Consider the following 21,652-nt stretch of genomic DNA (forward strand, 5'->3'; position numbering starts at 1 on the left):
GGGTCCCCCCATTTCACATGCCCCAACCATCCACATGATTTCTGCAGGAGGAATGGTGGTGAGTCATCCTGGACTCTAGATACCTCCCTGACGCTCAGGCCCACAGCCACGTGCTCATCAAGTCTCCCCAACTCTATCCTCCCAAAGCCAAACTACCCTCATCCCCATTGTTCTCCACATGCCAGATTGGCATTATTAAACACTGTCAGGCTCCATCATGTCCACTAATCCCACTCATGGCTCTCCCATTGCGTGCATGAATCAGAGTGAATGAGGACCCTGCTGTGTACCCTGGCTGTCTCCCCCAATTTCCACTCTGGTAGCTCTCTCATCTCCACCCTCAATGGCTCCCTTGCTGCTTAGAACAGAAAAACCTCCTTCTCCCGCAGGACTTCTGCACTTGTTGCACTGGGCCTCGTCTGCAGCCTCTACTTTTGGGGACTCAGTTGAGCTCTGTATTTAGGCCTCAGCCCAGACATGGCCACTGACTTTGAAGCAGCCCTTGCCTGGGTCCCATTAAAATATAATCACTGGCCCTGGCCAGTGTTGCTCAGTGGTTAGAGTATCGTCCCAAGCACGGAAGGGTCACAGGTTACATTCCAGGTCAGGGCACATACCCAGGTTTCAGGTTTGATCCCTGGTCGGGGCATGTATGGGCGGTAACTAATTGATGTTTCTCTCTCATATAGAGGTTTCTCTCTCTCTCTCTCTCCTATCCTCTCTCTTTAGACTCAATGAGGAAAAAAACCCCACAAATCCTTGGGTGAGGATAAAAATAATTATATATAATAAATATATGTGTATGTGTATATAAAATCACTGAAAGAATAGGCCCCTCACCTGTCCTATTACTGTCCCCTCCTGCACTACTCCTTACCACCAGCACAGTCCCTGGCATACAGCAGGTGCTTACCATATGTTGAACGAATGAGACCACCCCCTTCTCTACAACCCTTCCAGGATAGTATCCTAGTGCCTGTCAGACCTGGAAAAGGGGCAACCCAGTCAAGACCAGGGCTTCTGAGCTGGTTTGGTAGCTAGAACTGAGCCCATTTGGAGGTCAACTTACTCTCCTAAAGCTCATGGCTCAGCAGGCTCCTATTCCTCTGCTGCCAGAGCCTCCCCGGAGTCACGAGAGGCCAAACACTGACCCAATCATGACAGAGCCCTGCGGGAACTGGCCTAGGCATCGAGGAAGGCTGCCTGGAGCAAGAATTAGGGATGGGTCTTGAAGAACAAGTGGAAATTTGTCAAGAAGAAGAGTGCTCCAGCAGGGAGCGTAGCATGCACAACAGCCTCGAGACCTGAACAATCACAGCAGTGTGTCTGGAGCACGTGGTGGGTGAGAGTGGGACTGAGGTGGAGGACCCTGGGAACCAAACTTAAAAACTTGGGGGGGCGCCGAGACCGGTTTGGCTCAGTGGATGGAGCGTCTGCCTGCGGACTGAAGGGTCCGGGGTTCGATTCCGGTCAAGGGCATGTACCTGGGTTGCGGGCACATCCCCAGTGGGAGATGTGCAGGAGGCAGCTGATCGATGTTTCTCTCCCATCGATGTTTCTAACTCTCTATCTCTCTCCCTTCCTCTCTGTAAAAAATCAATAAAATATATTAAAAAAAAAAAAAACTTGGGGGGGGGGAGCGGGGGAGACATAAAAAGAAAAAGAAAAAACGTGGCCTTTGTCCAGGGATCCAGGAGCTGCGAAGATTCTCAAGCCTGAGAGGGGCGGCTGGGGTGCAGTGCTTGCGGGGGGCGGTTAGAGGGGTGTCAAGGGCCTTCCCCTTGCACCTTAAGTAGAATCTTCCAGTGCTTCTCCTCTTCAAGGAACCTGGATCCAGCGGCAGAGTCAGCGCGCCCTCTGGCGGGGATTCGGCAAAGGGGCGGAGATGGGAACTGGGGGGAGCCCCGCTCTGGAGGCCGGGAGATGAGTGAGGCAGGTGGCCTGGTGCAGCCGGGCCCGCTAAGGGTGGGATGGGCCTGGGACAGCGCGTGTGGATCGCCGCGGGGGACACCAGCGGGCACCCAGCGTCGAATCCTCTCTCACGGCAGGGTGTTTTCTGGCCAGGGAGGAGGCTTTACACCACTCCTAGACTCCCTGGAGGCCCACGAGACCCGCCACACTCCCGTCCCAGGCGAGGATCCCCACCCGGGTATCTGCCCATATCAGCGGCAGGAGCGTCCGCTGCCTTCGTGGCAGGACTTGCCCTTCGGGTTCTGCCACGAAGTGAGGGGAAGAAGCGAGGATGGGATTCCTAGAGCGAGGCTAGGCTGGAGGGACTAAGTTCCTCTCTCCCAAATACCTGGATTACGATTTGGGAAAGGCATCCGGCAGGACCGCTGGAGCCTCACTCACCCTTCTGGCATACCTTATCTCCATCCATTCATTCATTCATAATTCCTAAGTCCTAGTGGGAGTGAAGTGGGAGGCTTATCAGTGAAATACAGATATTTCAAACTACTGTAGGGATCTCTGCTTCAAAGGGCGGTGCCTTGAGGGGAAAACCTGGAGGAAGAGCACTGTTAAGCAGGTCAAGGGCGAGTTGTTAGGGAAGTGAAGAGAGCAGATGAGACACTAGTGTAAAGCCTCTGGCTCAGGGAAGATCACTATCGCTGGAATACCCAGAGGCAGACAAGCAAGCCAGCCATTCATTCACTGGGACTTCAGCAACTATACTGCTCCAGGACCCCACTCCTCCTAATGCCCCCATACCAAAATTATCCGGATGCTCATATATATAGGGTGCCCCAAAATTCACGCAAGATTTGAATTTTGCGTGAGCATTAACAACAACAACAAAAAATAAAAGCCTAATTTTACTTGGTTTATTGAATCCGATTCTAATATCTGTTGCCCTTTGATTTCAATCCCTTCAATTTGATAAGCATTATCAAGTACCAATTATGGCCCAGGAGCAGGGACAACGAAGATCAATGAAGACCAGTGAAGACCATGGCTTTGCATATGTGCCAGCAAAGCCGTGGAGGCCATTTACCCAATGTGCTATTCCATACATAACCCTATACTGTATACTTTATGAATCAATAAAAAATTTACAATTTTTAATTATAAACCTGTGTTTTCTATTAAAATTACTTCTTGTGTGAATTTTGGGATACCCTATATAAATGAGATATATAAAATGGTATAGTAGCCCTGGCCAGTGTGGCTCAGTTGGTTGAGCATCACCCTGTGCACTGAAAAGCCACTGATTCGGTTCTAGTCAAGGCACATACCTTGGTTGTGGTTCATCCCTGGTTGGGGCACCTATAGGAGGCAACAGATCAATGTTTCTCTTTCACATCGATGTTTCTCTCTCTCCAAAGAACCCTTCTTCTCTCTCCAAAGTCAATAAGAACAGAAAAAAATGAAATGGTCTAGTATTTGCCTATAACCTAAGCATGTCCTGACCTGCACTTAAAAAAACAAAAACAAAAACAAACCAAAAACCTTTTTTAAAATCCTTACTCCACCCAGGATGCATTATCTATCTATCTATCTATCTATCTATCTATCTATCTATCTATCTATCTATTGTTAATCCTCACCCAAGGATATTTTTCCATTGACTTTTAGAGAGAGTGGAAGGGAGGAGAGACAGAGAGAGAAACATCGATGTGACAGAGAAACATCAAACATTGCACTCTCTCACAAACACCAATCACTTGCCTCCTGCACGCCCCTGACTGGGGATCAAACCCAAAACCTGGTTATGTGCCCTGACCCATCCGAGCTTTAAATCACCTCTAGATTACTTATCCCTAATACAGGGTATCTCAAAACTATATCTACACACTTTGAATAATTATAAAGGCAGTGTTTACTAAAATACATTTCATTTTCAAAATGTAATGGAATCTACAGACATTGTGTGTATATTTTTGGGTACACCTTGTATAATGTAAATGATACGTAAATAATTTATATACTGTATTTTTAGGGAGTAACTTTCTGGAATTTAAAAATTTATATATATTGAACCACAGTTGGTTGCATCCAGGGTGAGAACCTCGATTTGGGAGGGCCAACTGTACTATGTCCCAGGCCCAGTGAGAGCCGCTGGGAATGAGCCTGTCCTCAAGAATCTGGTGTTCTCATGGGTGGGGGCTGGAGCAGGGAAACAATAGTGACTGATCTTTAAAAAATATATATATTTTTTATTGATTTCAGAGAGGAAGGGAGAGGGAAACATCAATGATGAGAGAATCATTGATTGGTTGCCTCCTGCACGCCCCCTACTGGGCATTGAGCCCATAACCTGGCATGTGCCCTCGATGGGAGTCAAACCCCGGACCCTTTAGTCCGCAGGCTGACGCTCTATCCACTGAGCCAAACCAGCTTGGGCATAAGTGCCTTACTGTGTTCGAAGATGGTTTAGTGCGGGGGGGAAAGGAGATGTGAGAGCCGAATAGAGGGCAGGAGTGCGGATGCTTAGTATTAATGGGGTGGTTTGGGAGGACCCATCCTAAGATGAGTAAGAGAGATCAACACAGCAGGGTCCTTAAGGGTATTTTAACTAATTTAGTTTTTCAAGGAGAATCCAAGCCTCGGGCATTGTCCTGCGGCGGGGGGCGGTCGGACGGAGGCAAGGGGGTTTGCGGGAGCCTCCGCACGCACGCTGCCAGCCCCTTGGCTCAGGTTCACTGTCCGGTAGGGACTTGGACACGCATGAAGGCGTCTCCCATGGGAATGCGCTCAGGGATGCCACGCTGGGAAGGCCTTCACCTCGAGAGGGAGGCTTCGGGAGGCGCCAGCATGGAGACCCGCGCGGAACAGGGAAAAGCCAAACGCGGACTAGAGGTTGGACGCAAGGGGGCGCTAGGATGGGTGAGACAGCGATCAAGCAGCGCCAGGACGGCCCGCGGGGGGCGCCCGGGCTCGGTCCCGAAGGCGCAGCCCGGAGAAGAGCCCACGAGCAGCGATGTGCGCCAGGGCAGCTTTAGGAGAGTCCGGGGCTGCGAGGTGCCGCTGCGCGGAAAGCGGAGCCGGGAGCCAGGCCCGACCGGGGAAGAAAGGGCTGACTCCGCGCGGCGCATGCGCGTGCGGGGGGCGGGGCCTGACCTCGCCGCGGCGCCCGGCCCCGCGAGCAAATATTTGACATTCCAGGCTTATCTCGAGGGGGGCGAGGCCCGAAGAGCGACGTTGCCCCCTCCCCCGGGCCCGATTGGCTTGGCGTTTCCCGGGGTGGGCGGTGCAGAGAGGGGCAGCGGCGCGACGCCAGGCTACACCCCCAGGGGGAGCGCTGGTCGCCGGAAGGACTGTCTACTTCCCACTCCCTCCAGGCTGCCGCGTCCCGGGGCGAGTCACCTCCGACCCCGGCGCTTCCGTCTTTATCCTTCAAATGGGGGCGCGCCGGAGTGTGGGTTCAGTGGCAAGGCGTCGGAAGCCCCTCCACCCCGGGCATGTTCGCCACCCGAGGGTCCGGACGCAACGCCCTGCTTTCCCGAAACCGCGAGGTGAGGCTCCCGCCTCAGGGTCAGCTCGGTCTTGGTCACCCCATGTCTTTGTTCTCGCCGGGCTGGAGTCCCTTCTTCCCACCGGATTCTGACTCAGTTTCTCAGTCACATAAACGGGAAAATGGGGGGATGGGGGGGAAACGCGCCGTAAAGGAGCCTCAGCAAGACGGACGAGGCGAAAGGGGGCCGGGAGCCCTCCACGCGTGACGGTCCGATTGGGATGTCGGTCCCGGAAGGAGGGGAGGTTGTGCAGCCCGCGCGCGCACCGTGCACATTTGCTGCTGGTCCCCACCCGCCAGCGCGCTCCCATCTCTAGGCAACAGCAGGCCCCTCGCCAAAGGGGCAGGGCCGCGAAAACAGGCGGAGTCCCCACGTGGGGTAGGGTTGAGGCTCCTGGCCCGGCCCATCCGGCTGGGCCCGGTCTAGAGTGCCCCTCTCTGGAGTTGGGGAGGGGGGTGTCCCCCTCCTTCTGCAGCACCCAGGCCCGCGCACCTCCGAACGCGCTTTGGCACCCGGGGCGCTTCTGGAGCCAGGCTAAGGCCTGGCCTTCCCACCTGTGTGGACAGACTCTGCCCTGCGACCTCTCATGACCCCCCTCCCACGGCTCTAATGACCTCTCGGGATCTCCCCCAGTCTACCTCCGGTGATGGGCCCGGTAACTTGAACCGTCCCCTTTGACCTTTGGTGACTTCTGTCACCCCCAGACCGGCCCGACCCCCACAACCTCTACACTGACTCCTGGTGATTTTCACAACCCTTAGGACTAGAGAAGGCCTCTGGTTTTGCCGTTTCCTCGGCTGAGGCCTCATGGTGGGGAGGAGGAGGTCGCCCCAGAAATCAGCCGGCTGGGGGGTGGGAATCTGGGTCCTAAGCACGCCCCGGCGGGCGGGTGAGCGCGCGCGTCCCGGGCAGGGTTCGGGCAGCCTCCCCCCCGCGGCTCCCGGAGCCGCCCTCGGTCACGTGGCCCGCGGGACCCACAGGTAACTCGCCCAGGGAGGACTGGGGCGGTAGCCGCCCCGCCTCGCCGGGCGCTGCGGGCGGGTCTCAGCAGCGCCCACTGCGCCAGCCGGGCCGCAGGTGCCGCCCCCGACACCAGGGGTCCCGCCCTAGCCGCTCCGCGTCTGCCGTCGGTCGGTGCGAGCGTGCGCCTCGTCGGTCCGCGTGTGCGTGGCCGAGCGCCCCCTTTCTCTGCGGCCATGACTCCGGCGCCACCGCCGCCAGCGCCCCCGGGCCCGAACCCTGCCGCAGACTCTTCCGCCGAGACCTGCCCAGAGTCCGGACCCCTGGTCGTCCTGTTCGGGGCCACGGCCGGTGCACTGGGGCCGGACCTGGGCTCCGATGAGACCGACTTAATCCTGCTAGTGTGGCAAGTGGTGGAGCCGCGGAGCCGCCAGGTAGGGTGGGCAGAAGGTGGTGGCGTTCCCGGGGAGCTTCAGGATCCAAGGGCGCAGGGGTTGATCGGTTCCCCCCGCCTCTCGCAGGTGGGGACGCTGCACAAGTCACTGGTTCGCGCCGAGGCGGCCGCCCTGAGTCCGCAGTGCCGCGAGGCGAGCGGCCTGAGCGCCGACAGCCTGGCGCGGGCCGAGCCGCTGGACAAGGTGCTGCAGCAGGTGAGCGCCCGGGGCGGGGTGGGTGGAGGCGCGGCCGGACCCCAGGTACCTTGCTACGCGGGAGAGGCTGCAGGAGGTGAGGCCTGGCGCGCCGGGACTAACTGGCCCGGGCGGTAGGACGGGTTCCTGTTGTTTGAAACTTTCATCGACTCCCGCGTGTGCGTGTGTCCGCGTGTGCGTGTGTCCGCGTGTGCCGGCCATTTCGGGGGTGGGGGAGTTCTTCTCCGTCTTTCCAGATCCACCCTATTGAGGCGGTGGGGATGGAGGCCGCGAGACCCTTCCTAGAGTCCCCTGGCCGGCGGGGGAGCCAGGCTGAGGCTGAAACTGGGAACCTGCCCAGCCAGGTCGCTCAGAACAGTAGCCAGAAGCCGAAAGGGCCAAGGGGCCTTGGTCATAGGTCACTGTCCCTCCCGCCTGCGACCTCGGCCCACCCACCCGCCTGGGAGACGCTTGGGCGGGGGCGTAGGGCGGTGTCTGCCCCGGAGGCAGACGCCGCCAGGTGTAAGCTGCTCGTTGAGGCCTGCCCCAGCTGGCCGTCCAGGCGTGGGCGCTGTCCTGACCCCGCCTGGAGGCTACCTGCCTCCGGAGTGCCAAGGCCGAGGGTTGCCTCCTGGCCCTGGCTGAAGTGGGAGGCTGTTCCCATTGCTGTTTTCTCTTAGTTATCTTCACTACTGCGCTCAACCCGTGTCTGACGGTTGAGTATAATGAGTGTAAGCGCTTTACACGCACGAATTCTTTCGTTTTCCAACTCTGGTAGTTCCTGGTGAGGAAATGGAAGCACAAAGATGTTTCAACCTAGGCTGTTGCCGAAGGGCTTCCAGGCCAGCCCCCACTTGGGGAGTGTGCTGAAGGAGAGCTGGGTTGCCTTGCTCGGCCAGTCTCAGAGTGTAAGGTTGGCGTGGGGGAGGTTCTTGGGGCTGTGCTGAGTGCTTATACCTGTTCGCCAGCAGGGATGGAGGCTGGGGGAGGGGCTGGGCAGTTTCAGGAGTGCCACCCCCTCTATGAGCAAACAGCTCAGTGCCAGCAGGTCGATAGGGTGTGGGTCAAAGCTCATGCTGCCCCTGGCGTCCAGGTGTGGAGCTCTGTCCTTGGAATTTCTCTGGCCCTCGGTTGGTCAGACCTAGAGGCGGGGCTGCCATTGACCATGAGCCGGATGGGCCCGAGGCAGGACTGGGCCTCTCCCACCTGTCTGAAGGTGGAGCCTGGTCAGGGACAGGTTTAACCTGCTTTGCCCCGCCCCTTCCCACCTGCTTGTCCCACTCCACCAGGTGTTTGCTCTGGCCCCACTCCAGACTGCTGGAGTGTGTGCACTGGGGGCTTAGGGGATATGTAACTGGCCCCTTTTGGCCTGGAGAAGCTGATGGTGCACTGAGGGGAAAAAGGGAACTACAGAGCCAGGCCCAACAGGTATGGCCACCTACTCCCCAAGCAGGGTAGGGCTGGCCGAACATCTGGCAGAACCAGCTTTGCAGCCTGCGCCCTCTTTCTTCCTGCCTGCCCAGCTGTGAGTCTGTCTCTCTTCCCAGTTCTCACAGCTGGTGATCGGGGATGTGGCTCTGCTGGGCGGGGGCCCTTACATGCTCTGCACTGATGGACAGCAGCTGCTGCGACAGGTCCTGCATCCTGAGGCCTCTAGGAAGGTATGCCACTGAGGGCACAACAGGGGGCAGGGTTCCCAGGCCATCCATTGTCGTAGGGGTGGGCTGTTCAGTTTCATCTATTCATCCCTGCTCACCTGTGCCCCCAGAACCTGGTACTCCCCGACACCTTCTTCTCCTTCTACGACCTCCGCAGAGAGTTCCACGTGCAGCACCCAAGCACCCGCCTCGCCAGGGACCTCACCGTGGCCACCATGGCACAGGGTACCTGTGTCCCAGAGGGGTTAGAATGGATGGGCAGCCCTAGGCTATATGTGTCTGAGTATGTGCATGCTGGTGGCTTATATGAACATACCCAATTAGCATTATCTGCTGAGTCCTTAAGTGCATGTCTGTCTGGATTGGGGCACATTTGAAAAGTAGACATGTCTACATATGTCTGGGCTGTGGGATCTGTAAGGGCATACATGAGCAGGGCCAAAACATGTGCTTGCTGGGATTCCACGTGTTTATGTAGGGGACTTGGGCCTAGGTGGGACCAGTCATAGGGCTCACGCTGATTGCCCTAAGCCTCTCCTGCTGGGATTTCCTCATTATTATTTCACTGCTCATAGAGTTGGGGCTGGAAACAGATGCCACAGAGGATGACTTTGGGGTCTGGGAAGTGAAGACAATGGTAGCTGTCATCCTCCACCTACTTGAAGGGCCCAATGGTAAGGTTCCCCTCACCATCTGTTACCCGTTCTCTCTCAGGGCTGGGTGAATGCCTGCCTATTAATTCCTCAAAGTCCCCTTCCCTAGTTCTTACCTTTTCTGAGAGACCATATGGTGGGAGCCCCTTTGTCATCTCCTCTTCAACTGTCCTCTTTTTAGAGAGTTTGGTGGGGAGACCCCCCTCCACCAGACCCTGCTGACTCCCATGTCATCTCCTCTCAGATCAATTGTTTTCGAAGCCCGAGGTGATAAAGCAGAAATATGAGACGGGACCTTGGTGAGTGCAGGGCAGGGATGGGGGTGACAATAGTAAGGCACCCTTGTTAACAGGATAGACAGCTCTGACCCTGGCCCCTACCCCCACAGCAGCAAGGCTGAGGTGGTGGACAGTGAGACTGTGGTTCGGGCCCGTGGGCTGCCCTGGCAGTCATCAGACCAGGACGTGGCTCGCTTCTTCAAAGGACTCAACATTGCCAGGTGGGTGCAGCATGATGGTGGGCCCAGGAGGGCAGGCCTACCCAGGAGGTACTAACATAGCCTTGGCTCCACAGGGGTGGTGTAGCCCTCTGTCTCAATGCCCAGGGGCGAAGAAATGGCGAGGCCCTCATCCGCTTTGTGGACAGCGAGCAGCGGGACCTAGCGTTGCAGAGACACAAGCACCACATGGGTGTTCGCTACATTGAGGTGGGCCTTTGGGCTGGGAGTGGAGCAGAGCAGAGCTGAGGCCAGCCCCCTCAGGCCTGAGACCCACGGACTGTCCCCACTGTCCCCACAGGTATATAAAGCAACAGGAGAGGAGTTTGTAAAGATCGCAGGGGGTGAGTTGTGCCCCCAGCAGCACCTAGCTCCCCCTGGTTCTTGACCCATGTCCCACTCCCCCACCATCCCTTGCCTTTCTGCTCCCCTGTGTGCCAGGTTTGGATGGGTAGTTGGAAGGGCATGAATGAAGTCAGTAGGTGACTCCCATGCCACCCTCATCAAGGCACATCACTAGAGGTGGCTCGGTTCCTGTCACGGGAAGACCAAGTGATCCTGCGGCTGCGGGGACTGCCCTTCTCAGCTGGGCCAGCAGACGTGCTCGACTTCCTGGGGCCAGAGTGCCCAGTGACGGGGGGTGCCGATGGGCTGCTCTTTGTGCGCCACCCTGACGGCAGGCCCACTGGCGATGCCTTTGCACTCTTTGCCTGTGAGGAGCTGGCACAAGCTGCACTGCGCAGGCACAAGGGCATGCTGGGTAAGCGATACATTGAACTCTTCCGGAGCACTGCAGCCGAGGTGCAGCAGGTGAGCACCTAGGGCTCCCCCACCCCCATGTGCTTCTCCAGGGTGCCCCTTTCACCCCACTCCACTCTGTGTCCCTGCCCTACTTGGCATGACCAGTTGCTGCCTTCCTTATTAGGTCCTGAACCGCTACGCTTCCAGTCCACTCCTTCCCACACTGACTGCTCCACTGCTGCCCATCCCCTTCCCAATGGTAGCTGGGACTGGGAGAGACTGTGTACGCCTCCGAGGCCTGCCCTACACAGCCACCATCGAAGACATCCTAAGCTTCCTGGGGGAGGCAGCAGCCGACATCCGGCCCCATGGTGTGCACATGGTGCTCAACCAGCAGGTGAGGCTGCTGCCAAAAGGGGGACACAGAGAGAGAGAGAGAGAGAGGAGTGTGTGGTTGGGAGTAAGGGACCCTGGCTAACAGGATAGACTGCTTATAAGATGGTGTGCACAGGGCCGGCCATCAGGCGATGCCTTCATCCAGATGACGTCAGCAGAGCGGGCCTTAGCTGCTTCTCAGCGTTGCCATAAGAAAGTGATGAAGGAACGCTACGTGGAGGTAGTTCCCTGCTCCACAGAGGAGATGAGCCGTGTGCTGATGGGGGGCACTTTGGGCCGCAGCGGCATGTCTCCTCCACCCTGCAAACTGCCCTGTGAGTATCCCGGGGCTGGGGAAGTAGGAGGGATGTGGGTGCCAGTTATAACCTTCACGTTCTACAGTGGGGACTTCTGGCTGCCCCACCCAGGGCAGCACCAGACCCCCTGCAGATGTACTCTCTGCTTCTGCCTCTAGGCCTCTCGCCACCAGCCTACGCCACCTTCCAAGCCACCCCAACACTCATTCCCACTGAGACGGCAGCTCTCTATCCCTCTTCAGCACTGCTCCCAGCTGCCAGGGTGCCTGCTGCCCCCACTCCCATTGCCTACTACCCCGGGCCAGCCACTCAACTCTACATGAACTACACAGCTTACTACCCCAGGTACCCTGCTGCTAAGAGAACTGCAGACTTGCCCCTGTCCTGGTTTGGAGGGTCATGATCCTCTTCCTGGGTCAGATAACCCACGGTCTGAAAGAAGGGAGTGAGATGCGGGCTAGCTGATGTTATCTACAAACTAGAATAGATGACATAGAGGACAGGTTTTAGGGAGGAGGAACTAAAACGAACTAAGCTTAAGTCAGAGGCAAGGGAAGAGGGAGGAAAGTCTTGGTGTAGGTTGTAGGTAGGACTGTACTAAAACCCTATTTTCCCACCCTAGCCCCCCAGTCTCTCCCACCACTGTGGGCTACCTCACCACGCCCCCTGCAGCCCTGGCTTCTGCTCCTACCTCAGTGTTGTCCCAACCAGGAGCCCTGGTCCGTATGCAGGGTGTCCCATACACAGCTGGTATGAAGGATCTGCTCAGCGTCTTTCAGGCCTACCAGGTGAGGTGTGACTAGGGGGATTTGGGGACCTGGCTGAGCCTAGAGCTCCCTGCCCTAAATCTCTGTTCCTTCTGCAGCTAGCCCCTGATGACTACACCAGCCTGATGCCTGTTGGTGATCCACCTCGCACTGTGCTACAGGCCCCCAAAGAGTGGGTGTGTTTGTAGATGAGGGAGTCAGGAGGTAAGAGCTGGCTGATGTCTTCAGCTAACGTCTCTCCTGAAGGCACTCAGAGGAGCTCAAGCCCCAGCTCCATCCCCCCACTTACTGCTCTGCTGTTCACCCTAAAGATGATAGCTAAATCTTGCATGTAGGGCTGGGGGTGGAATGGTGCTACCCTGCTCCCAAAGGTCTGACCTGGGCCTCTTGAGTAGCACCCGGAGAGCCTTTGGTCTGTTCTGGCTATGGCCCATGCCCACAGATACTGTGGGGCTGACATCCACAGCAGGCTTGCCTTTTTTAAAAATGTAAGCCCTGGTGCCTTCAATGTATGACTCCTGGGAGCTTCTGATGGTGGAGCAGAGAAACAGAGTGCTGGCCCCAGTCCCCAGGATGCTTGGACCTCAATGGCTACACTGTGCCAGGGGTGGTCCCACCTAAGGCTGCCAGCCCCCTCCAGCTTGGCACAAGGAATACCAGACGGCAAAACCACAGGCTGTTTTGATGAGCTGTACTGCAGTATCCCCAGAGGACACTAGGGGGCAGGAGGCCCTCACATAAAAACTCAGGCTTGAATTTTAAAGGAGACTTTTCTGCCTACTTTTTGTGCACACCTTGGGCAGGCCAGTTGTCCTGAACTTAGCAGACACGGTGGAATGTCCTTTGCACCCATTAGAAGGTGCAGAACTGAAGCTGCAGAAAGAATTTGGAACTCTACCCTCTCCAGAAAATAAACAAAGGTTCCTAACCACGTGGACTTTCTAAAAGCCAAAGTGCCCTTAGCTTTGGCCCCCAGGGTGAGGGGCTCCTCACCAGCCCCAGTCAGAGGAAAACTCAGGCAGAATTCAAGGAGACTGTTGACCTGTCATCGTTTATTATTTCAGCACTGTAACTGAGGAGCCTCAATTGCTGGCTCTTCCCTTTGTATTGTGTAAGGAGCACTGTACTCCTATAAAGGTTTTAAAATACAAAATGTACAAGAAAACACAATCCCGAGTGCTGTAAACTGAACATCATCCATTTTATAAAATACAAGGTTTCAACTTGAGCCCATCTGAGCCTTAAAGGTGACCATCTGTTCTGAGTATCAAAAACAGCTTCACAGCCAGACCCAGCAGAGCTCTGATGATAGTGACTAGCCCTGGGCAGCAGTAGGCTGCACCCCAGGCAGCAGCACCACACGTGATCCTGGAGACAGCTGTTCCTTTTAAAGCTGTTTTCAGCCATGTTTCTCTGTGCGTCTCTAATAAGCAGAGGGCTGCTCATCCCATTCTTTAATCCAAGATCTCACATCGGCTGGAGGGGGTAGGAGTAGGTGCTAGCACATGCCCAGCTGCTCAGTGCTGCTAACTAGAACCCAAATTGCATAGTCCAATGGATGTGTGCTTTAATACCACTATGTTGCACAAAAATGTAAGTCTTTATCTACAAAGCCAAAAAATATTGACTCTTACACCAAAGCTTTTACAAAGCTGATACAAAACTGCTTACATAGTATACAAAGCTCTATTTTAAAATTCAACTTTTATTTTAAATAGGAAAGCATTTCTAGTGCTACAGGCATCAAGGTATTTAAAAGGCATCAAAATTTGGTGCATAGCAACTCTGGATCATAGAGGCTTTTATTCTTGAGGACAACAAAGCAACCCCCAATGGATCCTGCAAAGAGAACTTTTGTAAGAAACCCATGTGAGGCAGCTATACCAGGGACAAAAGGGTGGAGGCAAGTCTGACCAGCTCTGTGGAACTTCATGTTATTGGCCAGCCCCCCACAGCCTCCAAAGGAAGCTGTGGGCTTCCAACCATAGCCCTGAAATATCTCACTACACTACATTTTCAAAGAAAATATGAAAACACCCAGCTCCAAGAGGACCAGAGTGATTTGCTGAAGGACAGACATTTCTTCTTAACTAGTTTTAAGGGAAAAATCTAAAACATGGTTTAAAGAGAGAAAAAAACAAACACTTCCTCATCATGGGTCAATAGCTCCTACCTGGGTGACTATAGGTGGTAGGCAATGAACAAGCTTCCTCTGCCCAGGACTCACTTGGTCTCAGTAGAGAATCCTGGCATCTAGGACCCACAATCCCCTGGAATAACATCAGACCTTTAACCAGCCTAGCACACGGTCTCATATGTAGGCACTCAACAATTTTGCTTTCTGAATAAATAAAGTACATAATTTCACATGAAAACATACTACAAGCTTCAGGAGCTTTGAAATGGCCCAGGCCTTGGACCAAGTAACTTATCCTATTAATGGGAGTGGTAAGGACGGGGCTTGAAGAAAGCACCCAAGTTGGGCACTCCTTTGGTAGACAGCAGGCTGGAGCTTCTTGCTGGCCCCTGTCTTGAGTGCCAGCTTCACCTGCAGCAGCACCAGGGCATCTTTGGTCTGGAGGGTCAGGTTTATGATGCTACCTCATTTTTTTATTTGGCTCAAAGCCTTTTTGGGAAAAGGCTGGTTTTTAGGCCATGCAGATGGAACAGGGTAGGCCAGAATCTTTTTAGGCTGTAAACAGAATGAGGGATAAGCCTTCCGTGCCAGTATGAATCTTAAAAGCTTCCCATCTGGAGTCTTGTGCTTTCTCTGCTCTTGTTCTGAAGCATTGCTCATTTGTGCTTAGTTCCTGACACAACCTGGCCCCTGGAGATGAGTTAGAACCAGCAAAGTTGTCTAAACCATCATGAGACTTGCTTCAAAGGTTACAGAGCAGCCAAAGGCTAATGCTCCCACTTACAAAAGGACACAAAAAGGAAGAGCACTTGTTTGTAGGATGGCAGGAACTTAAAGCTAGGAAGCTAAAACCTCACCTTTCACAGTCACCTCATAAGTAGCTATCTTACCCAAGGCCCTGAGGGAAAAAAAGCAATTTCAACATGAAGTCAGAATGGAGAGACTGCAGGAATATCTAGAAAGTTACAAAAAGGCTATGCTCTGGAATGTCATTTAATATTCCAACACTTCAATGATTGGAATGGTCTCTTCTCATTTTATCTAACAGTTTACTTTTGAAGAGGTATGAGCTACATTTGGCTTTATTTCCTATGAATCTATAAATGCTTCAGGACACATGCTGAATTTCTGAGGCATAGGTGTGGGCTTGGACAATTTTTTTCTTTTATGTTTGCCTCTGGAAGGTTTTATCAAAAGTTCCTATTTTAAAAATATCATTAAAGCTAAAAGGTCCTTCAAATGACCACAAAGCAGTTCAAATCACTAATTCTAGCTAAGCAATGAGGTCATCTGCAAAAGCAGCACCTCTGAAATGAAGAGCCTGCTGTATTCACACTCAAAGCACCCATCATATAAAAGTATCCTATTCAAAAATAAAAAGCAAAGCTCATTTCCCCAAAGCTCAAACAGCCTCTGCTGTTCCTGATCTTTTACAAAATCTACCCAAGTCCTGAGGTGGAGGACTGCTGCTTTCCCCAGTGATCCCAACTCCTGGCGCCAGTCCTGAAGGCCGCAGAGTTGGAAAACCAAGGTCCAAGGAGAGAAACATGCTGAGAAGTATATGGTGGTGGTGGATGCAAGGTTGCAGCGAGCACTGTCAGAGCTCATCAGATCTTCCTAAATCCAAGGAATCGGGACCAGGGAGGGGAGCCTGCCTGCTCACCCCTGTTCCTTGGGAAACAGAAATCTGAGACATGTCTCTCCCAATTATCTCGTTCACTGAAAAACAAAAGGGAGAGTAATTAGTGACCTCTGAGTGACTGATCATGACGCTCAATGCCAATCTCTATTTCAAAGCCATTTTTCCTCTGGCCATGGCTTTCTATGAAGGTAAAGACAGTGCTTGAAACCTGCTCCTGAGCTAAATGGAAATATTCTATAAACTGTTTCAGATCCCTCATTCTCCCTTTCATTTCAGTTGGGTTGAGAAGGTGGGATGGCTGAGAAGAACAGAGAAATGTGCTTACACTCACTCAGCTCATGCTCTAGAGCAGTGGTTCTCAACCTTCCTAATGCCGCGACCCTTTAATACAGTTCCTCATGTTGTGGTGACCCCCAACCATAACATTATTTTCGTTGCTACTTCATAACTGAAATTTTGCTACTGTTATGAATCGTAATGTAAATATCTGATATGCAGGATGTATTTTCATTGTTACAAATTGAACAAAATTAAAGCATAGTGATTAATCACAAAAACAATATGTAATTATATATGTGTTTTCCAATGGTCTTAGGCGACCCCTGTGAAAGGGTCGTTCAACTGCCAAAGGGGTCGCGACCCACAGGTTGAGAACCGCTGCTCTAGAGCAAAGGATAGGATACTTTTCATAAATGTGTTCACTTTAACCTAACTTCTCCTTAATTTGCATCCCTTTAGGAGAGTTTTCCTTTTTTGATCTTGCAGTGTACCTCATATATAAAATGAATGAAATGAACGCTTTGTTGAGAGTAAACCACTGGGATTTGGAGGTTATTTTGTTACCCTATGTTTATGAAAGCATCCTTTATCATGTGGGGGCATTTGTATTGTTTCTGATGCTTTCTGATTGCAGGCTCTTGGTTTTCTGTTGTTTTCTATGACTGGGAACACAGTGCTCTATGAGGTCTAGTGCAAAGAATTTCAATCTTACGGAACCAACATAGAAGAAAACACCCCAAATAAGAAACTAGTTCTCTTGCCATGAGAACTCTGATTTGAAATGAAAATTCTTTGCTTTATCAACTAAAGATTCTATTCCCAGGCATATAATAAAAGAACTAAAAAATATCCACATAAAAACTTGTACCCAAATGTTCATATTAACATTATACATGACAGCCCCAATGTAAACAACCCAAATGTCTACAAAATGATGAACAGATAAACAAAATGTGGCCTACCTATACAACAGAATATTATCTATAATAATAAAAGCATAATATGCTAATTAGACCGGACAACCTCTGGACGAAGCCAGGGCTGCGAGGGAAGCCCAGGTCCTGGGTGCCAGAGGAAAGCTGGTGTCGACAGCCAGGGGAAGGAAGGCCTACTTTTTTTTTTTTTTTTAAATATATTTTATTGATTTTTTTACCGAGAAGAAAGGAGAGGGATAGAGAGTTAGAAACATCAATGAGTGAGAAACATTGATCAGCTGCCTCCTGCACACTCCCTACTGGGGATGTGCCCGCAACCAAGATACATACCCTTGACCAGAATCAAACCTGGGACCTTTCAGTTCGCAGGCCGATGCTCTATCCACTGAGCCAAACCGGTCAGGGCAGGAAGGCCTACTCTTATATGAATTTCATGCATCAGGCCTCTAGTCTATATAATAAAAGCCTAAGCGATCATTATGGCGGAATGACCAGAACGACTTGTCGCAATGATGTGCACTGACCACCAGGGGGCAGATGCTCAACACAGGAGCTGCTCCCTGGTGGTCAGTGCGCTCCCACAGGGGGAGTGCTGCTTAGCCAGAAGCTGGGCTCACGGATGGAGAGCATAGCAGCGGTGGCAGGAGCCTCTTCTGCCTCCACACAGCGCTAAGGAGCAGGGAGCCAAGCGATAAGCAGCGTGCAGGCAGGCAGTAAGGAGTGAGAGCTTCCGGACATCCCCTGAGGGGTCGCGGACTGAGAGGGTGCAGGCTGGGCTGAGGGACAACCCCCTCCTACCCCCAGTGCATGAATTTCGTGCATCAGGCCTATTGTTCAGCCATAAAAAGGAATGAAATTCTAATACATGTTACAACATGGATGAAACTTAAAAACATGCTAAGTAAAAGAAGCCAGACACAAAGGCCATATATTGTTTGATTCCATTTGTATAAAATGGCCAGAACAGGCCAATCCATATAGACAGAAAATAGGCAGTTTCCAGGACTTGTGAGAGTAACTGCTAATGTATATGGAATCTCTTTTTGGAATAATGAAAATGTTCTAAAATTAGACAGTGGTAATGGTTGCATAACTATGTGAATATACCAAAAATCACTGAATTGCACACTTTCAAGGCTGTTATAAACAAAAATAGACCAAGATAAAAAAAATTCTACACTTAGAGTTTGGTGTGGTTGTAGATCAAAGGAGACACAATCATTTTTTAAAAATCTTCAAGCATTAACATCTTTTTATAGTTTAGGGAGTTAAATTCTTCAAACTCATATTAATTATGGCTATAAGGAGAAGGGAACTAACACTCATTCCACAAATATTTATTGAACATCTACAGGTTAGACTTTATAATTGAAATTTTATATCTTATTTCAATTAATCTTCACAACATTTAAGATCACTACTACCCTACTTTATCAGTTAACTGAGTCTTTGACAGTTCACATAATTTTTTTAGTAAATAAATGGTAGAGTCAGCTTTAAAATACCTGTCACTTTTTAGAGGCCAAAAGACTAAAGCAGGGAAATCATTTAGAAAAAGAAAATGCAAAGGACCTGTGACAAATGTGATATTAGGGGAGGGAAAGTGAGTATAGTGTGGTGATGGTAGGAAGAGGGAGAGACGAAAGGACTGACTCACCACAACCACCACCACCAAGGTTTTGAATCTAGAAAGAATGGTGCTGTCACTATTGGAAATAAGCTGAGGAGGAATTTAGAGGAGGAATATGGAAGGTGGTTAGGTAGATTACGTCTGGAATTGGAAATTAGAACATCCAACTGGAAAAATCCTGTGGGCAAAGGACTACAGTGAATGGTCAGAGCAAAGAGATTTAGGCATCTTCATGCTAGGAACCTGGAGAATGGGCTAAGTTTTATAGTTTCACCAAAGAGCAGAAGGCTTAAAATAATGAGTGGGAGTAGCATTGTACTCTGATAAGACAGGACCTGAGGAAGCACATATGTAAGCAGAAGAGTTGCCTAGAAATTAGCTTTGATTTGAATACGTGCTCTGCTACTAACTCCATGTGTGTCCTTGGACAAGTTACTTCACTATCTAAGACTCCACTTCATTTTACAATTATGGTGTTAAACTAATGAAATTTCTTTCAAGTGTAGAAGTATATTTTTATGTAAATGACAAATTTTTAAATGGCAACACTCAGAAAGGCAAAGAAATGAAGGATGAAGATTTGGTTTGATTGTGGTTAGTACTTAATGTAGAATAGTAAAGAAGTAGGAACTAGAAGCTAAAGGAATCTAATTACAAAAGTGATGATTAATCAGTGCTGGCAAGCTAGTAATCACTAATTGAGACCAGTTTTTGAAGGTATTGGGTACAGACCTATGAGAGAGGGAGAAGATGCTTTTTAAGTACATTTTCTAGACTAGGATTTATTAACTATCCATGGTGGTTTGCAAAGGATGGAATTAATCCAAACCTATTCCTGAGTGTTAGAAATAACTAGCAGCTATGGAATGTAAGTTTCTATGTAAATGAAAAGTTACAAGGATGTTTTGCATGACAGGACATTTTCTCTTCAGTTTCCTCCTAAGTGTAATGGATATTTAAAACACACACACACAATACCCATATAGTATTTAGTGAGAATATAAAGGGGACCTAAATAGACTAAAGCAGTCCTTGGCACCCCTGTTATTTCAAACTACATAATAAACTGTTTTCAGCCCTAGCCGGTTTGGCTCAGTGGATAGAGCATCAGCCTTCGGACTGAAGAGTTCGATTCTGGTCAAGGGGACATGCCCGGGTTGCAGGTTCAATCCCCAGTAGGGGGAGTGCAGAAAGCAGGTTCAATCCCCAGTAGGGGGAGTGCAGAAAGCAGCCGATCAATGATTCTGTCTCATCGTTGATGTTATTATCTCTCCCTATCCCTTCCTCTCTGAAATCAATAAAAATATATTTTAAAAAGAAAAGGAACAGCGTTTTCAGTGTGGATTCTATGTGTGGATCTATGGGCTAGTACCACACAAAGAGGGAGCACAAGTATGGCCCATGATCTCTGTGCATGGCCTCTAACATTACTCATCATTTTAAATTATCAGTAGGCATCATGGTTTGTCTCTCAAATAGGTTGTGAGCTCCTGAAAGGCAAGGGCCTTATTACTGAGAAAACATTAATTTTTGATGACTGAATAAATGGATCCTAATTCGATACAATTACTTCGAAGTTATTTGGAGCGAGTGCACTGAAAGTTCATTAGGGCAGGAAGGGGACCAGTGAATGTGACTGAGACTAACACATGACATCTGATTTTGACTTTGAGAGTGTCTATTTTAGACAGGTCTCACAGCAGTGACAAAGAGCCAAACACAGAAGCAAGTACCCACCCAGGTCACATTCAAGTCACCTTTTCTTATCACTTAACAGTTCCAAAATTGTAATTTCAGAGATGATCCAGGCAGCCACGCAACACACCTTTTTCAATTCTTATCTCGTTCAAGTTTTAAAACTGCCAAGGGATTAAAAATGGTGCTTTCTCGTTACCAAAAACCACATGATGTATAGTTTTCTTGTGTTTTTATGAGGACGTCAATGCTTCATTTTCTTGAGGATGAGTCTTCATCAAGCAATATCCACCCATTACCAAGTACACTGATCCTAAGTATGAACCTGTCATTTTCTGAAGTAGCCAAGTGGTGTCATTAAGCAAAAGCCTGATTGAAGCTGTGCTGTTTTGTGGTTTTTTGTTTTTTTAATATGCTTTTATTGCTTTTATAGAGGAGTAAAGAGGGAGTGAGAGAGACATCGATAGGCTGCCCCTACACGCGCTCCCCTACTGGGGATCGAGCCTGGGCACATGCCCTGACCCCAAATCGAACCAGTGACTTTTAGGTGTATGGGACAATGTTTTCTGTCTGGTGTACCTAACCTCACTTAGTTGAAGGCACCTGGAAGGTTCTTGACAGGTTAGGATTTTAAGACTACAATAAAGTCAAGATTTTCCACAAAGAAAGCACTCAAGCCAACTATACTCAGATATACTTAACACATTGTTTGCGGGTAGTTTTTATCACGCGCTAACAGGTGGCATAGGCCATTTTTGCTAATTTTTTGCGCAAAAGGCAACGTTCAGTAAAATTACGATAACTTTAGTTTACGTATTTATACGTTACCCGCATTCTACCGCTAGTCTATAAAAAACATATTAATATGTGTCCCGCGCTCTACTACACTGGTAGAACGTATAAATACGTAAAACGTGTAAACATGTTTCCCACATACAATGTGTTAATACATATTAATGATATTAATTCTATCTAATAATAGACAAACATGGTAACTGACCATACCTTCGCTACGCCCCCCACTGGATAATCAGCAAGATATGCAAATTGACCAACAACAAAGATGGAGGTTAATTTGCATACATAGGCGAAGTGGTGGAAGTGGTGGAGCGAAGACAAGGCGGCTCCGGCCGGAGCGAAGGCCTGGGTCCCGGGTGCCGGAGGAAAACCAGTGCCGGCATCCAGGGGAAGGGAAGGCCTATTGCATGAATCTTTTCGTGCAACAGGCCTCTAGTATTAAAATATAATAACTAGTAGATTTAAGTTCCTGTAGGGCAGGGACCTA

The 21,652-nt window shown here is 50.6% G+C and overlaps 2 protein-coding genes across 8 annotated transcripts in view; one reads left to right on the plus strand and one right to left on the minus strand.

The window, feature by feature from the left end:
• Positions 1 to 5,288: 5,288 nt before the first annotated feature.
• On the plus strand, positions 5,289 to 13,219 carry ESRP2 (epithelial splicing regulatory protein 2). Of its 5 annotated transcripts, none has more exons than XM_036345822.1 (15): positions 6,292 to 6,847; positions 6,935 to 7,063; positions 8,590 to 8,703; positions 8,811 to 8,925; positions 9,276 to 9,374; positions 9,598 to 9,652; positions 9,745 to 9,852; positions 9,927 to 10,059; positions 10,151 to 10,193; positions 10,358 to 10,659; positions 10,775 to 10,987; positions 11,102 to 11,300; positions 11,441 to 11,627; positions 11,905 to 12,070; positions 12,148 to 13,219. In XM_036345822.1, the coding sequence occupies exons 1-15, from the start codon at positions 6,650 to 6,652 to the stop codon at positions 12,235 to 12,237; spliced, it is 2,151 nt and encodes a 716-aa protein (XP_036201715.1). In that variant the 5' UTR covers positions 6,292 to 6,649; the 3' UTR covers positions 12,238 to 13,219. The 5 variants fall into 5 exon arrangements, with proteins under 5 accessions (XP_036201717.1, XP_036201713.1, XP_036201715.1 ...); XM_036345821.1 differs by having other exon boundaries at positions 6,296 to 6,847; positions 9,742 to 9,852; XM_036345824.1 differs by lacking the exons at positions 6,292 to 6,847; positions 6,935 to 7,063 and adding an exon at positions 5,289 to 5,453 and having other exon boundaries at positions 9,742 to 9,852.
• A 12-nt stretch (positions 13,220 to 13,231) lies between these two features.
• NFATC3 (nuclear factor of activated T cells 3) overlaps positions 13,232 to 21,652 on the minus strand; it is a 100,835-nt gene continuing 92,414 nt past the window's right edge. For 2 of the 3 annotated variants that reach the window (XM_036345813.1, XM_036345815.1), the window contains one exon: positions 13,232 to 15,905. In XM_036345813.1, the coding sequence (XP_036201706.1) occupies positions 15,784 to 15,905 (122 nt within the window). In that variant the 3' untranslated portion in view covers positions 13,232 to 15,783. The remainder of the gene's footprint in view (positions 15,906 to 21,652) is intronic. The other variant, XM_036345814.1, reaches the window with a different exon arrangement.

This window comes from Myotis myotis, unplaced genomic scaffold, assembly GCF_014108235.1.
Source record: "Myotis myotis isolate mMyoMyo1 unplaced genomic scaffold, mMyoMyo1.p scaffold_m19_p_19, whole genome shotgun sequence".
In the NCBI taxonomy this organism is placed as follows: Eukaryota; Metazoa; Chordata; class Mammalia; order Chiroptera; family Vespertilionidae; genus Myotis; species Myotis myotis.